Source organism: Mus pahari, chromosome 14 (genome assembly GCF_900095145.1).
Source record: "Mus pahari chromosome 14, PAHARI_EIJ_v1.1, whole genome shotgun sequence".
Taxonomy (NCBI): Eukaryota; Metazoa; Chordata; class Mammalia; order Rodentia; family Muridae; genus Mus; species Mus pahari.
This window is the reverse complement of record NC_034603.1, coordinates 56261441-56281132: the sequence shown is the minus strand read 5'-3', so window position 1 is coordinate 56281132 and position 19692 is coordinate 56261441. Positions and strand designations below refer to the sequence as shown.

The 19692-nt window shown below is 48.6% G+C and overlaps 1 protein-coding gene across 5 annotated transcripts in view; it reads left to right on the top strand.

Moving 5' to 3' along the window:
• Positions 1-19692, top strand: part of Msi2 (musashi RNA binding protein 2) — a 407725-nt gene that overhangs the window by 117036 nt on the left and 270997 nt on the right. For all 5 annotated transcript variants that reach the window (XM_021211875.2, XM_021211874.2, XM_029545991.1 and 2 more), the window contains exon 6: positions 11366-11458. In XM_021211875.2, the coding sequence (XP_021067534.1) occupies positions 11366-11458 (93 nt within the window). The remainder of the gene's footprint in view (positions 1-11365; positions 11459-19692) is intronic.

Here is a 19692-nt window from a genome sequence, read left to right as displayed (position 1 = left end):
CAGAGGCAGGAAGAGGTCTTGGGGCATGAAAGCTGACCCCCTTTTGCTATTTAGTTAGTAGTCCTGGTATCCAGGTGTCTCCTTCCGGTTCACTCCCTGTCCTTTTGTCCAAACCTCCTTGCAGGCCTATCTTTCAGCTTGGAATAGATAATAGTTTTTCTCCTTAACAATAGGATTGAAGAGCCCCTCCCCTGTTTAAGCCCCGTGGGGGTTCTGTTTCTCTGGCATGGCCTGCAAGAGCCTTCCTGTCTCACCTGCCCAGTTAGACTCTGCACTCTACCAGACTTGCTCTTTGGCCACCAACAGCTCATGCTCACCACTGAGGATATTCGAGCTTCTGCCTTGGAGGCCCTGTCCTCCTGGATATTCCTGGCTGACCTTCATACTTCAGGCCACGCTCAACTCTGTGTTCCTAAGCCCAGCCTCTTTACTTGCTGTGCGCTTCTCATCTGCCAAGCCTAACACAGCTTGGTCCTCAGAACACACTTGACAGAGAAGGCTTTACTACTAGAGATGATCCCTCCCTCCCTCCCTCCCTCCCTCCTTTCTTTCTTTCTTTCTTTCTTTCTTTCTTTCAAACCTTCGTGTCTGTGTTCTCACTCCACTGGAATCAATACACATCTCTGAAGGGTGTTCTATGGGCTGAGCCCTTTAACATGTCTTCTGTGGTCTTTGCAGCAGTTCCCAGAGATATTGTCTCTACCTACACATGCCCACTTGAAACTGCTGCACTGGGACAGTGGGCTCCTGATGGATGGCCCCTGCTCATCTGTTCATCTTTTTTCTTTTGTGTCCTGATAGGGCAATGGTAGGAAAGAGCCTGGCTGTCCATCCATCCATCCATCCGTTGTCCATCCCACTTCCCTTTTTGTCCCCCGAGGTTACCTTCAGTAGCCTTTTGCCAAGCCCTGGCTGCACATTCTAGCCTTTTGGGAATGTGTAAAGAACTGTTGAGGGTGGGGTTGGGCAAAGCGCGCTGGAACTAAGGTGGCAGTCAGGGCCAAGCATCTGCAGGACAGGATCGCCAAGGCAGGGCTCTCTCAGTGCAGTGGATTAGGTAAAGCAGGCTCATCAGGAGCTGATTGCCAAGTGCACCTAAAATATGGTAATGACGGTAATCAGGGCTAAGGGTTAAGGCCGCCATTTGTTCTTTTCCTGAAATCAACTGGAGGGCTTGGGGGATGGGGTGCAGGGGCTTTAGAACCTGCCAAGCAGCCAAGTTTTTATTCTGTCTCCAGAGGAGCAGGCCAGGTTGTTGTTCTTACAGATGACTCTCAGATCACTGGAGGGAAGGGTCTGGAATCCCTCACTTGGGCTGTCTTTCCCAGGCCCAGTGGCATCTTCTGAAGCAAGGCTTGTTGTAGTTGTGTATCTGAGAGTCTGTAATTCTTGCAGTGGGAGTGATGTGAGTTTTTCTGGCACAGCTTCTCAGCCCATCATTGGTGTTTCCTGAAGGTCGCTGTGTAGGACAAGGAGACCCACCACAGAGCCGGGCCCAAGAGCAGGCACGCACTTTTGATTGTGAGGTGGTTTGAAACTTAATTTCCACGTGGGAAACCATCTACCACCCTGGTGGGGTCTACATAGTGTTTGGGAGAAGGGTTATCTGGGAGGCAGAAAGGGATTCTCGGAGCTTACGAGGGCTGTGTGTTAGTACGTCCTGATACCTGTGGATGGTCTAGATTCCAGCAAGGAGAGTTTCCAACATTATCCAGTTTGGACACCAAGATAGACACACTGAGAGACCAGAGCAGAGAGGCGTGGGGGAGCTAGATCTCAGGGAGGCTGTTTATATATGCAGGCTCAGTAAGGGGGTGACTTTTCTCTTAATTTTATTGTTAGAGGAAGCAAAAAAAAAAGGCAGTTAATCATCAATCAATTATTTTCTTTTTCTGCCCCTCCCGTGTGTGTGTGTGTGTGTGTGTGTGTGTGTGTGTGTGCTCAGTTGTAATTTCACAATAGCAGGTGGTCTCAACTTGTATTACTTAGGCTAGGGCCTTACACCCATTTGAAAGAAGGGAAAGTGAAGCTCGGAGCTATTAGGGAACTTCTTCCTTGTATATACTATACAGAGGTGTGTTAGAAAGGCAAGCATGGGTAGACTGACATATGATCGTTTAAACTTGTTCTTACGGTTGTAGAATCACTCTAGGTCTATGCCACCACACCGGACATATTTAGAAGGATTTCTCTTTGGATGGGCACAGAGGGATCCATGAGCACAGGCCCTAGGAGGGGTTTATAGCAGTCCGACATCTTGTCTGGCTTCTTTTCTCCCACTCTTCCCAGTGGCTTATGAAGAACTGCCTTTGGCTGCCTGGCTGGGGCTCTGGAGGGGCCTCTTGCAGCTTCCTTGCTGGTTCACCACAGTAAAGGGTGGAGCCCTTGTCTGATGTAGTCCAAAGACGACGGGTTCTAATTACAGAAATGTCTTGGTCATTGTTGGATCACAGGAGGAAGTTCAGGTGCTGCCATCCCAGTGAGTCCGACTCACGGAACAGTATTGGGGGTATGGGGGGCGCAGGGGAAGTTCCCAAGGATGGAGCAGCTGTCTGTGGGTACTAAGCAGCGTGGATGCCTGTGGGAGGGATGAGGAGCGGCCAGCCACCTCGCTCAGCATCGGTTGATGTGTGGATCACGATCCTTAATTTCCTGTGCTTCTCCAAAGCAATACTCCTCTCCCTGCCTTTTCTGTTACGGCCCGCAGCCCAGTCTGACTCAAGGCCACTGTCTAGGATATTACTCTCCGATATGATCTGTGGACAGGTCACCCCTGCAGCTGCCGCTTTCCCCCGGGGATAAGAGGAAGTAGTATTTTTAAAAATGAGTCTGGGAGGGAGCCTTGCAGAGGGTTTCTGGGAGTGAGGGTGGGGTGTGCGAGAGCCCAGGAAAGCATCCCCCGTCACTGTGTTATGAGATCACTTCCTCTTGTTACCGAGCTACTGTTGTTTTAATCAGAGGTAATGTTGTAACCTGACTGTGTTGTATAATTGTGTGTAAATTATATCCCAACCCCATATAGATGAAGGCTATTTTACCCCCTTTCCAATTTTAAAGCTATTTAAAGGGAATGCCAAGCTGTTGTAGCTTGAACCCTAGCGCTCTCTAGCTGGTCTTTCTAGACAGGGAGGGAGAGAGAGAGAGCACAGAAACATGGGTGGTTGTTTTTGTAATTAGTTCCCCCTGAAGTTAAATTAATTTCTGAAATAGGCAACATAAAATATTGTTACTTACACTTTCCCTTCTGGGTGCGTAACTGTGGGCGCGACTTGAGGACTTGAGGCACGTGGAGCTAAATGAGGACAAAACAGAAGGGAACACAGAGAGAGCACTTCCTTGGGTGCTTGGGTTGATGCTGACCTGTTAACAACTCAGCAGTTTAAAGTACATTCACAGATAAATGCGCCTGCCCACCTCCACCATCAACTTCACATAATTTTCAGAGTGAAATCCTGAACTCTTTTTTTTTCACCACCACTGGCTTTTCTGACTTCCCTCCCCCCCGGCCTGCCTTATGCCCCTATCAAGTTCCCCATTACAGACGCTCATGCATGCACAGTGACTGTCTTTTACTTAGTATGAGGATTTCAAGGCTCTTATGGGCCCGCCGCCGCTGTCATTACGCCGTGCTTCTTCCTGCCTACTGCCATTTTTTTCAGTATGTTGACCTGTGCATTAGCCGACATTTGGGACTTTGCTTTGGGGCCTCTTTTGGCTCTGGAAAGATGCTTTAGACTCTTGAGTATGGACCTGAGATGGGAGTTACTGGGAAGGTTAGCTAGCCTGTTCTGACCAGCAGAAACTACCTTGTCGGTTTTTTGCATCTTAAGTTTTAAAATTAGAAGGGCCAAGAGTCAGACTTGCTTCTTATGGTACCCTCAGGGAGGGAAAAATAAGTCAACATTACAAATGAAGGATCAGAGACTTCTGTGAACGGAGGGGAGGGGCTCTGACTCCACATTGGCACTGGGTGCCCAGTGTCCTTAGCTGGGAAGAGAGGCTGAGGCCTGTTGTTGGACTGCATGAGGCCCTTCTAAGGTACCTTGTGAGAAGGGCAGAGACCAGACCAGGCCTACAGAGAGAGAGCTCTGTGCTTGGAAAGGGAGCCCCCCCCCCCGAAAAGGATTTCCTTTGAGCACAAGGACCTTTCTCATGTGCCTTCTCCAGGAACTTACCTCCCTACTCAGAGCCTGGGTCGCCTTCCTTATCGTCCTGGGTTCTGCCCTCCCTGTACCACCCTGCCATCGGGTACATGATAGATGTTGTCTGTGGCTTTACCCTGTTTTCCTTTGGAGATGGTCACATAAATGGTGGAAAGCATCCAGGCAGAATCTGGGTCTGTTATTACCCAGAAAATATGAGGATGAGGAAGGAGTACCTCAGACCTTTCCTGAGTGGACCTTTGTTTTAGGGCATACAGGTGTGTGTGTGTGTGTGTGTGTGTGTGTGTGTGTGTGTGTGTGTGTGTAAACAGACTACGTATAGGTGGTTTAGACAACAGAAGTACATTCTCTCACAGTATAGAAGTTTGATCTTTGGTGCTGGAAAACTGGCTCATCCGTTAAGGGCGTTGGCTGTCATACCAGAGGACCCAGGTTCAAATCCCAGCATAATCGTGTCAGCTCACAGCTGTCTGTAACTCCAGCTCCAGGGGAACCTGGGAACATCACCCAGACATACATGCAGGCAAAACACCAATGCATATTAAATAAAAATTTAAAAAATCATAAAAAAGAAAAGAAGTCTGATCTTTGGGTGGCATCCCAGAGGCGTCTCTCTCCAGGCTTCTGGTACCTGCTGGCATGACTCTTACCTTTCCCCTCCTTCACACAGCTACATGTTTCCCCTTCATATTAAGGGTAGCAGTCGCTGCACTGAGAACCCACTCACGTCCAAGATTCTAGCACAGTAGGAGCTTTATGGTGACAATCGGGGATGCCTTCTTTCTGAGTAAGTCACACTCTGAGGCCCTGGGTAGACGTGAATTTTGGAGTGATCTGTTTTGACCACCAGTCTGTTTTCTGCCCTAGAAATACTGATGGTGGTGGCGATGACAAGTAATATTTTGGTGCGGTGAACGTAATGAAAGGTGGGGCTGGGAATGGTAGTGACGGGCACCTCTAATCCCAGCACTCATGGCGCAGAGGCAGGTGGATCTCTCCAGTCAGCCAGGCCTACGTAAGTGAGCTCCAGGCCAGCTGAGGTTACACAGTGAGACATTGTCTTAAACCACTACCACCTAGCCATACCCCAACAGAATTGGAAAGGGGTATGGGTGTCCCTTGGAGGAACACCTTGGGGAATGGGCCTGGAAGCCTGGGTGGTGGTGTTGGGATTGTCCCGTGTCCTCCATTCACGAGTTGTTAGTATAAAGCCTGAGTCAAATTCTCAAATGCAGAGGGAACTCTGTCCTGGACTCTCCGTGGAGTATTCCATCCTTGACTTTGGACTCTGAGCACTACACTCTCCTTTATCACTTGGGCTAATGGATAGGGAGTCTGTCTGTGCCCTTTTGAAGGAGTCCTCCATAGTGCACACTTTGCCTTTGAGTTGAAGATGATTCTTTTTGCTGGGGCTTGATTTTTCTATACACATGATGGGGATGATGGAGTGGATCCCATATCATGCTAGCATTCAAACTCTCCTGAGCTTTCTCTATCATAGAGTTCCCCAGGGTGAGAGGACACAAGGGAGAGCAGCCTAGGCTTTTGGTGGTGCAAATGGTTCATATTTTCTACCCAGGAGACTTTGAACTCTTTTCCAGAACAAATATATAATAACAGGAGAGTTGATTTGAATTCTCGGCCTGAACCCGCTGAGGGACCCTCTTGTTGCCTTCTCGTTTGCTTGGTTTAAGACATATTTGGGCTTTTAGCTTTGGTGATCACTAGTGTCTTTGGGCTGATAGTGTTAGAGTTAGCTTCCCCCTTCATGTGTTCTTAAGTGTTCTTTCCCCCAACCTCCCATAGCACACATAACACACTGTTGGATTTCTCTCCCTTTGCAGAACCATGCATGATGACTCTGATGCCTGTGGTCACCACAGTTGGAAAGGCTCTGAGGCAGGAGAATTGCTATAAGTTCAAACCTGGACCACAGAGTAAGACCCACAAGTGGGCCCTCGCTCTGAGTGATCATTTCAGATGGAAGCACATTGTTTTAAAAGAGGAGTTTTAAAGACTTACCAAAATCAAAAGCAAAATGCACCCCAGCCCAGTGCACACCAGCTCTCTAGCTAGAGGCAGGAAGGTGGGGTGTCTGTGCAGCTGTAGTTAGCAGCTGGCTCAGGCCACGTGTAAACAGCAATTTTCAGGACTGGCGTGCATGCTGGGGCTTTTGTAGCGCCAAGGGGTGTGTGGAGAGCTTTGGTGTTTAGTTAAATTATGGGTCTAGATGCAAAACTTCACAGCAGGGCTTTGAGAGCCTGACCATGTCCTGTGTTCCTGTGTGCACACAAGCGCTCTCTCTCTCTCTCTCTCTCTCTCTCTCTCTCTCTCTCTCTCTCTCTCTCTCTCTCTCTCTCTCTCTCTCACACACACACACACACACACACACACACACATATCACCCTAAACCTTGTATTCCTTGTCATCCTGGGTGGGTACAGGGCTCTTGAATAGGTCCCTAGGGTCCCCCACAGTGTGAAGCACTTCAACATAAAAGTTCCCTGCAGTTCTCCACCACCGAAACCCCCAACTGAAGGAAGTCTAAGATTAACTGCCCGGAGATTTGGGGCCTTGAGTTCTCAGTGACTTTTCCATCTCAGTGCACGGTGAGAGCCAACTGCAGCTCCTGATCATCTTGCTGTGCAGTCACCAGTGTTCGAGACCCCGTGTATGGAGACTGCTGATGTCCAGGCATCAGGGAGGTGACACAGGTGACTCAGTCACTGGTGGGAAGGATTTCTCATTGCTCAGATGAGCATAGAGCCAAGACGAATGCGTACCAGTGCATTCCTGTTCACCTTCCCAAGGTCAGAAGAAGGTTAAAGTGCGGCAGGCTACTGGATAGTTTTGAAGCACTAGAAGCCCAGACTTGAGGATAGACTAGACCTAACCCTAAGCACACACCAACATGCTTTGTTACACATGAGCACACACGTGTAATACAAACCTACACACAGACATTGCACGGGGCTTATGGGGAATCTGAAGACTTCTGTTTAATTCCGAGGAGAACCTGAGCCCAACATCCCAGCCCTCTCTGCTTCCTGCCCTCCTCAGTAGCCATGGAAATGGAAGGGGGAGAGAGAGAGAGAGGGAGACAGACAGACAGACAGACAGACAGACTGACTATGATTGCAGGTCCTCTGTCTCCCTCGTCCCTCACCAGAATGCAAATCACAGAGCCAGTCTACAGTCCATTTGGTGGTAATGGTGTCACGATTCCTAGAGCAGATCGCCCCATGGTCCACCCACCCGCTGCAGAGGACCTCATGGGAGAGGTCACCACGGACACTGTCCCCTGACTGTGCTCCCCTCTCCTAAAGCACATTTCCCCTCTGGCCTTTTCATGTCTGAAAGTCGCTAATGAAACTAGTTTCTTTTTTAGTGTTTGCTGAGGAGTGAGAGAGAGAGAAGGCCTTGTTTATCTAGGCCGGATCCTACGGAGGATGTTTTAGTAACTCAGAGGTTTTGCTGCATTGTCCGGGGCCTGGATTTTCTCATCCTTTCAAAAAGGGAAGGGTTTTAAAGGCTTTTGGGGAGACTGTGTAAGATTTATAGCTGGTTGCCTGTCTCTGTGTTTAGGGCTCTGTCTTGGCATGCTCACAGCAGCCAGGCAACGGAGGAAGGGCTATGAAGAGATCTTTTCATTTAACCAGTTGCTGAGCTCCAGTAGTTTGGATAAAGGCAGGGTGGTCGTTTTTCTTCTCTGGGTTTCCAAGAATGTTTGGAATCTAGGTAGGGCTCCAGCTCTGTGTCGCCTTTCTGTAAGCAGTGAGGTGACCACAGGGTCTCTTCCATGGAAAGTCCCACGAGAGGTGCTTGGAGGCTCCCGTGGGATATGTCTGAGGTTATCTTAACATTTCTTCACTGATACCCAATTACTTGGTTGGAGTTTACAGGAAGAAAAGAAAAGAAATGAAGAGAGAGAGAGAGAGAGAGAGAGAGAGAGAGAGAGAGAGAGAGAGAGAGAGAGAGAGAGAGAGAGAGAGAGAGAGAGAGAGAGAGAAGTAAAGGGAAGAAAAGAGCAAGGGGAAAGAAAGGAACTCAAAGCCAAACCATAGGATTATCAGATATTACACGGAGATGCTAAAAAGTGCCTTTGCAGTTACAGAGGTTTAGGATGGGGTGGTAGGAATTGACACTTTAAAAGAAGCTATTTGTATAGCATGTTTTTAAGTGTAAAGAATGAATTTACTAAGTGACTCTCGGTTCAGTTACAGTGACCATCTAGCTGTCATCTTCAGCGTGCCCTGCTAGACTCTTTGGCATATGGTATTTAACTCGAGCCTCGTGGGAACCTGTGTGCTAAGCTAATTATTATATCTCCATGTTATAGTGAATTGGATTCTACATTCTCTTAGCATGTACATGCCCATGCCCGGCACTTAATGGGTCTGTTGAGTGAATACATTAGGGGAGTTAGGTTAGTAGAATTTGACCATTAGTAAGTATAGGAAGAGATTGAAATTCAAAGAGGGCACATATCAGTCAGCTCTGCTCATTGTTGTGACTGAATGCAACTTGAGGGGGCGGGGATTTCCTATTGGCTTGAGGTTTCTGTTCAGTTAAGTGGAGAGACCAGCTTATAGCATGGCAACCCACAAACCCTGTAGGGAGTGTGAATGAGCATGAGAATAAACATGTGTGCCTGGATTACCTTTTTCCTTTTCCTGCCTTTTCATTGGTCCCCTGCCTTTGGCTTGGTGCTGCCTGTATCCAAGGTGCTGCCTCTTCCCCCTTGGTTGCTGCTTAGTACCTGTCAGTGGGTCAGTCGGCACTAGAAATGGTCTCAAAGACACACTCAGTGGCGTGTTTTACTGATTTTTTTTTTTTTTAAGCTCTCTCAGTCCGATTCACAGTCAAGATTAACCATTGCAGAGCATTGACTCTCAAGGAGAGCTTGGTGTATCTGGAGGAGCTTAGGAACGGGAGAGACAGGGGATGAGTGCAGGAGCAAGAAGAGGTCTCAGCCAGCTAGCTTATCAGGAGAACCCTGCATGTGGGTGCTGCGTAGATGCTGGCAGATCTTTGCTAGCATGTTCTCACATGTGACATCCTCTTATCTTTAGTTGCTGGAGAAGAGAAGCCCAGTAAACCATAGAGTTTTAGATGAGTAGTGTCCCCATGAGGCAGGAAGAAGCAGCTGGCAGGACGTGGCCATTAGGACAGCGTCCACTTGAAACCACACAGAAAGTCCGATACGTGCTCTAGTTTGGAGCCAGCCATTGGCCACGTGGCTTACGTGCCCACGGGCAGCTTCCTGTTAAAAGCCTGAGCTTCCTGACATCTAGATGCCTCTTTCTGACTCAGGCGACTCACTCCTGGACTCACGAGGGTTGGGTGGCAGATGGGACTATGTGGGCCACCTTGTCGAGTGGAGGAGAGAGGAAGTCCCACCTGGAGTCACAAGTGCAGTGAGACACCAAAGCTGGATTTCTAGTCTTTTCTGTTCCAGCATGTCAGCAGTATGCCCCGGTTGTACAACGTGACCCCAGGTGATTTGTTGTGGGTGATTCGGTTCATTCACTCACTCACTGAATATTTTAAGATACCTGGTGGAGACATGACAGCCATCCAGGAAGGTGTGGCACCTGTCCCATATCCTGCATTTAGCTATAATAGCATAGATCACTTTTTAAGTTGATTTAATAATTTTTTACTATTTTCAGTCAAACTAGTGATACTTGGTGCCCACTAGATTTTCCTACTTCTTGTTAGGTTGTGGTTTTTTTTTTTTTTTTCAATTATTTTATTTACTCTGTTTGAGACAGGATCTTGCTATGCTGTCCTACTCTGTCCTCCTCCAGACTCCAGAGTGTCATGCTCAGAGTTGTGTACCACTGTATCTGCCCTTTAGTTTCAAATTTTGACATCAAACCCCTACTAACGCATATTCCAAACTCAAATCTTCTCCTTGATTGTTTATTCCTCTCACAGGACTTTTGGTCTTTGCCCAAAGTGGTTTATATGATGCAGCTTCCTTCTTCCTTTCCTTTGGAGCTGATAGGAGTCTAGGATGTGGGCTATATTTGCACTCACTGGATTTCAGTGTTAGTGTCTGTTTGCCCAGCCCCAGCCCCAGCCCCATTGCTGTCGTTGAGGTCCTGCTGATTCAGAGCCTGAACATTTGAAAGAAAAAGTGGTTCAGTGTGAATCATGGCCTAGTGTGTGTATGAGCCGTGTCAGGTGACTTCAGAGGAGGTGAGACTACCATCAGGTTAGCTGGGACAGCAGATGGATATTTTGGAGTTAGAAGAAGGTCACGGAAACTTGGAAGATTGTTTCCACTTGCCATGGGAAGATCTGGGAGTGGAGAGGCATTCCAGGGAGAAAGACCCGTGAGAATAAAGGTGTGGAAACCTGGGGATTCCTGGGGTGGCCATAGGGTCGATCAAGGTGAACTGCAGGTAGTCCAGAGGGCAGAGCTCACAGGGTGGTCCCTAAGTGCAGGGTCAGCATCTGTCTTAGCTACAGGCGTAGACCAGCATGAGAGTTGCTGAGCAGAGAAAGTCCACACCTCATTTGACTGTGTATGCAATTTTTTTCTTTTTTAAGTACTGGGGATTGAGCCAGGGCCTTGAGCATTTGAAGCAAGAGCTACCCATAGTCCTCATGTATTCAATTAAAAACCAGTTTATGAGTTCTTTGAGAAACCCATGCAACGTGCTTTGATCATGTGCATACTCCGCCCACAACTCTTGCCAACTTCACCCCCTTTCCTGCCCATCCAACTTAAAAAAAAAAAAGCAAAAAAAAAAAAAAAAACAAACAAACAAATAAAACAAAAAACAAGAAAAACTCTACCAAGAGCAATTTCTGTTCCCACATCTTTGTGGGCATGTGATCTTAATTGACAAGGTTTTGGCCACTTTGTGTTTTTGCATCTAGCTGTATTTTTTGTTTGTTTCTCTTAGATTTTAAAATAGTTTGCTTTGGGATTTTTCTCTATATGCTAATGAAGCCGTGTTTTGTGGCCACAGAGGTCCTGGGGGCCCCTGTGCTGTCAAGAAGTTCCAGTTGGCTCTGGCAGGCTAAATGCTTATGATGCAGAGTGGCTGACTCCAGCATCCTTAACTATCTATCACGGGTTGCAGACTACCTTCCTGGAAGGCTCTACAGCAAGTCTTGTTGAAGCCTTGTTGAAGCCCTGCCTCCGATAACCCGCATAACCCGCCCCTCCCTCTTGTCATCTCTTACAGATGGTCACAAGAACAAAGAAAATCTTCGTAGGAGGATTGTCTGCGAACACAGTAGTGGAAGATGTAAAGCAGTATTTCGAGCAGTTTGGCAAGGTAAGTGATGCACATGGCTGGACAGTACCCATCTTCCGGTGTAGGTGGATCCTTGGATGTGGTTGCCTAGAACTGACTCTGCTATAGCCGAAGCCTCTAGAACCGAGTCTTGAGCCTCCCCGTCAGTATTTATGTGAAACTCCAGGAGCCAAAGTGGAGGAGTCTGGGTTGTGGTTGGCATGGTGCCCTATGTGCCTGCAGGAGCACACAGAGTGGCCTTTCAGTACTGTTTTGCTGTCATTCGCCAGCCACATGGGGCCAGGACTGGGGAAGGATGTGGGGCTGTGACTCACAGGGCACAGACGCCCACAGAAGCTGTGAGAGGTAACGGCCTGTGGGTCCATGCTGGGATTCCTCCCTTCTTGTCTTTCTGGAAAATGACATTCAGACATGAGGATCTCTGGGGCCCCATGGCAGTGGAACAGTCCCCTGTTAAGTGCCCCAGGAGACGTGGGTAAGATGTTAGCCGTACCCATCATCCTTCTGACCTGAGTGCCGAGGAGATAGTAGCAAACTGATGTCCGAGGTCTACTGTTAGGCCTGGGTGAGAAGGTGCGGGGTGCAGACGGCCATGGAGATGAGCATCTGTGGGCGGCGGTTTTGTCAGCTGCTTTCTAGTTGGTGAAAGAGAGGCAGGAGCAATCTCTTCAGATGTCATGCTGCCCTGCGTTGGCCTTTGTGGGATCTCCTTTCTCTAGCTCCCACAGAAGCCGTAGATCTAAAGGAGGTTGGCAAGTGAGTGGCTGAGCTGGCTCTCCACTTCCTGCTTCCTTTGAGTAACTGTGGGTGTGTTATCATGGGAGCCCACTCGTGGGATCGGCTCCTTCCACCAGAGGTCTGTGTCTTCCCTGTTGAAAGGCTGACATGGCAGAGCTCTGTGGTACCCTGGGAAGGCACAGTGCCCGCTCTGAGCTTTTATCCCTTTACTCCCACGATGGCCGTCCTGCTTGCCGTTGGCCAGGACAAGGGCACTGCCACCCACGAGTTGGCCTGAAGGTTCTGTGTTTTGTTTGTGTGCCCAGGGCAGTGGACAGCCATGACTTAATCACTGTTTGTGTCTCTTCATGAGCCAGCTCCCGAGACGAGGGCCATGACCTTTATTTAGCTTTGAATTGAAGATCTCCCCCGCTCCCCTCTCTCTTGTATTCATCAATTTCTACATGGATGGGAGACCATGCAACAAGGAGAAACCAGCCTCTTCCAGTTCAGCTATGCTTTTGATATGGGCATGGAATTGCCCACCCAAGAAGGATTTGAAAGCAGCCTTTCCCATAGTCCTCCTGGCCTTCCTTCCCATGTTGGGGGCTGATTCATTCTGGGCGGCTCGCAGGGAAAGCTAGGTGTACTGATGCCCACGGACCACCAGAGTTATAGGGCTGCTCTTTCTGAGAGCGATTTATGGCACTAGGGGGAGGTAACCATTGCTGCCCCCCACCCCCACCGCCTAGGGAGAGGGATTGGAAGTAATTAAATGAGACCAGTCCTTCTTGTACTTTACTCAGGAGGGTGGGCCCTCTTCCATGTCTTTCTGCCTTCACATTGAGTCCAGGGATAGTGTTTGCAAACACAAAGTGGGATTTCTCTTTCGAGCCATAACCTGCCTTGGAATCTCATGGGCCCATTTGCAGATGTCAGGGACGTTGCCTCTGCCTAGATGAGTTGTTAGTGTATTCTAGACAGGCTTATACTTGCTGCAGACAGCGCATCTGCACATCTCAACCTCGCTCGCTTACTTGCTTGATTCTCAGAAAACAACGCTCCCCCCCCTCCGCCCGCCTTCCTTCCTTCCTTTTTTCTTCTTGTTTCTCATGAGCACTTAACAGCTATGACCCAGAGTGTCAGCATGGGATGCTCTGCGGGCTTTTGCCATGCCCGTGGCAGCTTCTGATGCCATCTCTAGGACAGTTGTCCCTTTGTCTCCTCACAGTGGTCATAGACCGTCTTCCCTAACATGGCACTTGCTGGCTCAGATGCTGCCCAGTTAATTGTGCAGTAATATTTGGGGATTCTGACAGGATGCATGAACTTTCCGAGTGTTTTATTAAAGGACTAAGGAGGCTTTTGGATGTATCAAAAGCCGGTAACACTTTCTGTTCACGAGCTAGCAGCTCATTTCGTGCATATGCTTGAACATTATCTGGGCTTGTGTTCCAAAGAGCTTATTTGTCATTTGCTGGAGTCTGGTGTGTTATGACTGTGGCACCCTGGACAGGGTTCACTGCCTCTCGGGATTCTGGTATTGTTCATTTGAATCCAGAACGATTACAGTAAGGAGAGTGTCCCGGTAGGCCTCAGGGGCCATGAGTAAAACCAGCTGCTGCAAAGGAGGGAATGCGCAGATGGATAAACTGACCATATCTGAGTATATCCTGGTGGGCAGCAGCAGGGGTGGGCTGTGCAAATGGATAGTAATACATAGAGCATCTTATAGCATGCACACATGAAGTCATTTGGGGCCGTCTGGAAGCCAGTGGCAAATTAGTGTAAGTTTATTCCCTAATGAGTACTAACTGTCAAATGCCAGGCTGAGCCATTTACTTATTTAACTTTTTTCTTGTTTAACTTTTTGCTGGCATCCCCGAGTTTCGCATAAGTTGAGGTTTTAGTGCTGGCAGGAGAAGAAGGCATGGTGTGTCCGGTATGCACATGACAGTGCCCCAGGTTAGTGTTGGGGTAGCCTCCTTGGCTGGGAGGATAGTAGAGACCACAGAGGTTTAAGTTTGAGCCAGAATGCCCACTCTGCGGCCTCTCTGCTTTCATGGCTGGACGTCCCATCTCACTACGGCCTCTGTGCAGGGTATGCCACACTGTGGGTCTCAGTCACCATCTTTTACTGGCCTTTCCCCTTCTCCACCTTGCCTGAGGTGACAGCTGCTCCAGCTGTTTGTTTCAGGGGCATGGCCGCTATCTAGGGGCTGAACTAAGGGGGGCTTAACTATGTCACTGCTGTGAGTGGCATGGCTACACACTACGCACAGCTTTAAATAACTCAGACTTTGCTACCCTTTCTGTTTTTTCCTCACTTTCCTCGGAGAAGATTTACTTACCCACCCCCAAGTAAGAAATGCTGAGGCTTCTTCCTATTAAAATGTGATCATGGAATGAAGGCTCAGCACACTTAGATGACTGTCTCTCTCCACTTGGTGGCTGTTTCTAGTGCAAGGTAGGCAGTATGCCAAGGTTTCTGGGCTGAGCCTAACCACGGGATGGCCTCTGGCAACACTGTGACAGACGTCGGTTCTGGCCTCAGTTTCCCTTCTGGGGAACCTGTTGACAGATTTGTGAAGGCTGGTAGATTTCTTTGCCACCCATATGGTCTCTGTTGTAGCTTCTGCTATTGTAGGGGGACAACAACTGCAGCCTGTATATAAACAGATAGATGGCTGTGCTTGTGTTCCAATAAAACTTTATAAAAACAAACAAAGAGCCAGATTTGGCCTGCGTGTCATCTCATTGACCCCGGAACTGAATTATTTCCAATGCTGGTCTTTAAGCCGAGAAAGTCCTGTAGAGAGTGTTTAAATAGAAGCAGATAGATTATAACCCGAGGTATTTATAGACTAACAAAAGAATACATTGCTCACAGTAGCGAGCGTGGTATGTAGTAAGCAAAACAGTTTTCACCACATTACAGTTTATTTCTGGGATTCGTGATGCAGGGAGAGTGCGTCTTGATTGGAGACTGCATTCTTTATTTGGAAAAGGGCACTATTTATAAGCTGGAATTGTCGTCCTAGGAGTAAGGCCCAGAAAAACTGAGTAAGTTACTTTCAGTCTTCCTGTTCCAGGCGGGGTCTGAATGATCAAAACCCACGACATTCAAACCTTCATCTTAAGATGGTTTTACGGTGTGTTGATGTTTCTGATTTACAGTTACATGTGTTTGGTGCTGAGCTTTTTAATGCATTTTAAAATGTGCTTTCAAGGATGTCAAGTTAGACGCATGGCATCTCCAGGATGGATGTGGGTGGTGGGAAAGAAGTTGTCCAAACTCACAGAGCTGGGCTGGGTAGAGCCCGGGTGGGCCCTCGTGGCATGAGCTAGGCAGGCTCTCAGCGCCCTTGATAAAACCCTGTCTGCCCCTCGGGCAGTCAGCAGACTCCTCATGCACGGGGAACAGAGCTTATTCATTTGTCAAAAACCGCTCATCTCCAGTAATTTATTTAACTGCCTTGGTTTTTTGGTGGACATTATCTGTGTTCGTGATTTCATACATACAGCAATGATGTATATAGACCATTCCAAAAGTTGGCGGATGACTGATGGTCTGATATGCCAGAGCAGAACCACTCCAAAGAGCCCATCTCTTAACAAAGTGCCCTGGGCTGCAGAAGCCCTCCTAGAATATGGGTTTCCTCCTCCTCCTCCTCCTCCTCCTCCTCCTCCTTTTCTATTCAGAAATGGGCATCCTCCTCCTCCTCCTCCTCCTCCTCCTCCCACTCCCCGTTGGGTCCCTCCTTCAAGTTCCATTCTCTTACTTACATTCTAGCTAGGGATTTGATCAAAGAGGCCTTGAGGCAGAGTTGACTCCTCTGCCTTGTGCTGGATGGAGTAGAAAGTTTCCCACTTCCCAGCTGCTCCCGAGGCTAGGCGAGGCGCCAGGGCAGCTCCCGTGGCCAGCTCTGCTCCCCTCGACGCACTAGGTGATGCTGACTTCACAGTCCTCCAGTGAGAGCCATGGAGGCTTCCAATTATACTTCACATGGCGAGCTGTGTAATTAGTTTGGAAGACTTATGCTTAGTCATTGGTTTATCCTAATCGGCTTTGGCTTTTCCCAACAACAAAGTGAGCTCATTTTGCTGAGCCGAACCGACTCTGCACCCTTTGTCTTGATGTCCATTGTCTCCCTCCTTTCATTCTGTCTTACTGCCAGCGTTCTGTTTCATTAGGCCGGCAAGTCATTTCCAATCCAGTGGGCTGCTACAATCCAGCCTTTATCACCCGCTGCCCTGGTTCCCATGTCCCTTCTGGGCCTGGGCCTGAGTCTGTGGCTTGATATGGGGGCCTTAACCCCTTCGTGGGCCAGCTGGTGGTGGTGATGGTGAGGGGGAGAGACAGCAAGAAAAGATAGGGTCTGGGAAGTTATAACTTCTTGGCTTCCAGGGAAGGGAGCTCTCTGGGAAGTGTGTGTGTGTGTGTGTGTGTGTGTGTGTGTGTGTGTGTGTGTGTGTGTGTATGTGTGTGTTGCTCTTAGCACCTTCTGCAGGAGCTGGGCTGTGTGAGGGGCTGAGAAAGTTAGCTAAGGCTCCAAAGGATGGTGTTTGAAAACTTCATAGGAAAAACAGTTGGAAACCAAAATGAACTGGCTTTTTCACATAGGAATCCCCTCTTTTATTCCACTGATGTGGGGGCTCTGGGGGTGCATATTTTGAGAGTGTAAACCTGGTGCCTGCTTTTTAGCCCCAGGCTGTAGTAGGTATATGGAGGTGTGGCTGTGGTCTCGGTTTGGATCCCTTTTGATTCAGAAAGTGTGAGGAGAGCCTTACCTAGAAGAAGAGAAACAAAACCAGGCATAAAGCCTTTGAAATTGGAAAAGCAAGGGATTTGTGAGAAATAAAGAGGTAAGTTACCATATTCCTGAAAGTGGACTGTGATCCCAGGGTAGTTTTTTTTTTTTTTTTTTTTAATCACTTCCAAATGTGTGGCACAGATAAACAGCTCTGTACAGTGTGTGATTCTCTCAGAAGTAGCCTGGAAAACAAAAATCTGTGTGTGTCCTTTGTGGCTGTCTCTGCTCCCACGGGGGCCTTCATCCTCTGAAGTGGTTTGCGCAGGTGGGCTGGCAGGAGGGGAGGGGGCCTGGCCTCCTTACTCATCTGGTTGGCATCTTCCTGAGCCCGGAGTGTTCCTTAGACTGTCTTCGCTTGTAAGTGGGGCCAGGAAGGCTCATTCCCTCAGCTCATCATCCTGAGATAGCCCGATGCAAAGCCGACCTTGTCCCCAAGTCATTCCTTCCTGTCTGGTTTGTGTTAATCCCTCCTTTCAGAAGCATATCTTATGGTGATGGGGGTGGGGGCAGACAGGGGACAGCCAAGTGCTGCCTCATTTCCCACATCCTCCGTTTAGGCCCAGGTAGCAGACAGCATCACCAGTTAACAAGGCCGGTCTGCTGGGCTGTAAATCCTCCCTGGGCTCAAGTCTTGTGTCTTCCTGCCCGCCTCAGCCTCCCAACCTTGTGTCTGCTCTGGCCAGTGGAGTTAGAAATAGATTCTGCTCCCTAGCCTCGCTTCTCCTAAATCTTCATGTTTTTTGCTTCAAACAAGAATTCCTAAAATAGACAGAAGGTTTCCAGGAAGGCGTCCCATTTCCCTCTTAGTGTACAAAATACAGCCAGCTGTTAGGCAAAGGCATCAGACATTATTATTGTACCGTTAACAGTGTTTTAAAATATACAAACAGAAAAGTAGCCCCATGCCTTCTGGGTTCCAAGCTGGGCAAACTTTGAGATTATGTTAATCAAATGCCACGCTCATTTGCAAACGAGGTAGAGGAACCAGGCCTCCTCTGCCGATTCCCTCTGTGGCCTTGCAGGCTTCAGTTTGAGTTCATTTGAAGGCAGGACCTGGGAGCTCCTGGCAGCAAAGGAGTTAATGAGGCCTGTGGTGGGGGGGGCGAACAGGAAGTACTTCCAGGGGGCTCACCTTCCCAGAGTCCTCCTGGAGGCCTCTGAAGAGGTCACTTACAAAGGAGTTGTTAGCATGAGAAAGGAAAGCTTTCTCTCCCAAGATGGTTTTCAGTGGGAACTGAAAAAGCACCAGAAATCAAGGCCGGGGCTTGTGGCAGTGGGTGCAAGGGGTGGTTCTTCTGGGAGAGAAAACACAGTTCATTTAGACTTGGCATAGGCGCCCAACCCGATTGTTCTGTGGAGTGAGCATTGATATGGAGATTCTGCCCCACCCCCACCCCATCAATAGGGCACCCATTACGTGGGTCATGTATGCTTTTCTTTTTTTTTCCCCCCTTTCTTCTCCTTTTTCCCCTTCCTTTGTCCTCATAGGAATAGCCTGTGTAGAATAGCCCGGGTTGTCAAGTTTCTGCCCTGTAAGTTTTTACAGCTCTGCATTTTGAGACTCCCCATATCTGTCCCTAAGTGGGCTGCCAATAGGTGCTTTATTTACATTCGAAGCCACAGTAGAGAAAAGACCCAGGAAAAACGTTAACAGGCAAGAAGAGGCAGGAGCCTTGCGTTTCTGACTGTTGCTAACCTCACTGGTGCCTTTAAAGCCAATCACGAGGCTCGCGGCTGATATTTAATAGCTTTGAGCTGATTATTTTTTCTTCTCCTCCTCTTTCTTTTCTCTCCAAGTTGACCTGGGTGTACTTGAGCGGAAATGAAGTCATCCAAATGCTGAATTAGAATAGTCACAGTCCCCTAAGAATGAAATGGAAGCAGAGATTAAATGGTGGAGGGAAAGCAGACATTAATGAACACGGGGGAGGGGGGGGACTTTGCATAAAATAAATAGGAGCTTGAGCGCGTTCCTGCCGTTTGCGTTTCTCCCTTGGTTTGTGTCGTCTTTTTGGTGTTTCACTAATGGCAAAGAGGGATCTGTCCGAAAGGTCACATACTCTATGCCACCTAGGCAACCGCGCTCTTCTTTGTGGGATGCGTTTTCTTCTGTGATGGAGGAACCCGGATGGAGGGTCTGTTGTTGTGAGGGTTGGTGATTACTTGTTGCAGCTGGGGTGGGGGTGGAGACAGACGGAAGAGAGGGAAGAGTGGGAGGCAGCACAGGGCAGGCCAGCCGACCATCCTGATGCTGTTGGTGACAGACAGATTCCTGGTTGTAGGGACTTGTCCCCACAAACCTGGGCTGGCCGAAGGTAGAGTGACCAGTTGTAACTGTTTCCCTAGGACTGGAGCTCAGATCCTAGGCCTAAAGGAACAGTCAGAGCAGTCACTGCCTGAAGCTTTTACACTGGGAAAGGGCTCATGGGGTATGATCCCCATCCTGTTACTACTACACAAAGGAAGCTTTGTGTCCTGGCATTCGCCTTCACACCTGTCCACAGTGTACCTTCTCGATTTATTCGGGAAGCTGTGGGGGAGAGTTAGCACCAGACCTGTATGCACTCAGGCTGGAAGCTGTTCAATGAGAAAGTGGTCCGAGGGAGACAGGGCAGTGGTGGTTTGGAGTGCAGCGCCCTTTTGGGCTCCTGTTTGGCTTCTGCTTGGGGATTATTTCTGTGACCATGGAAATAATAATAATAATAATAATAATGAAAAAATTCT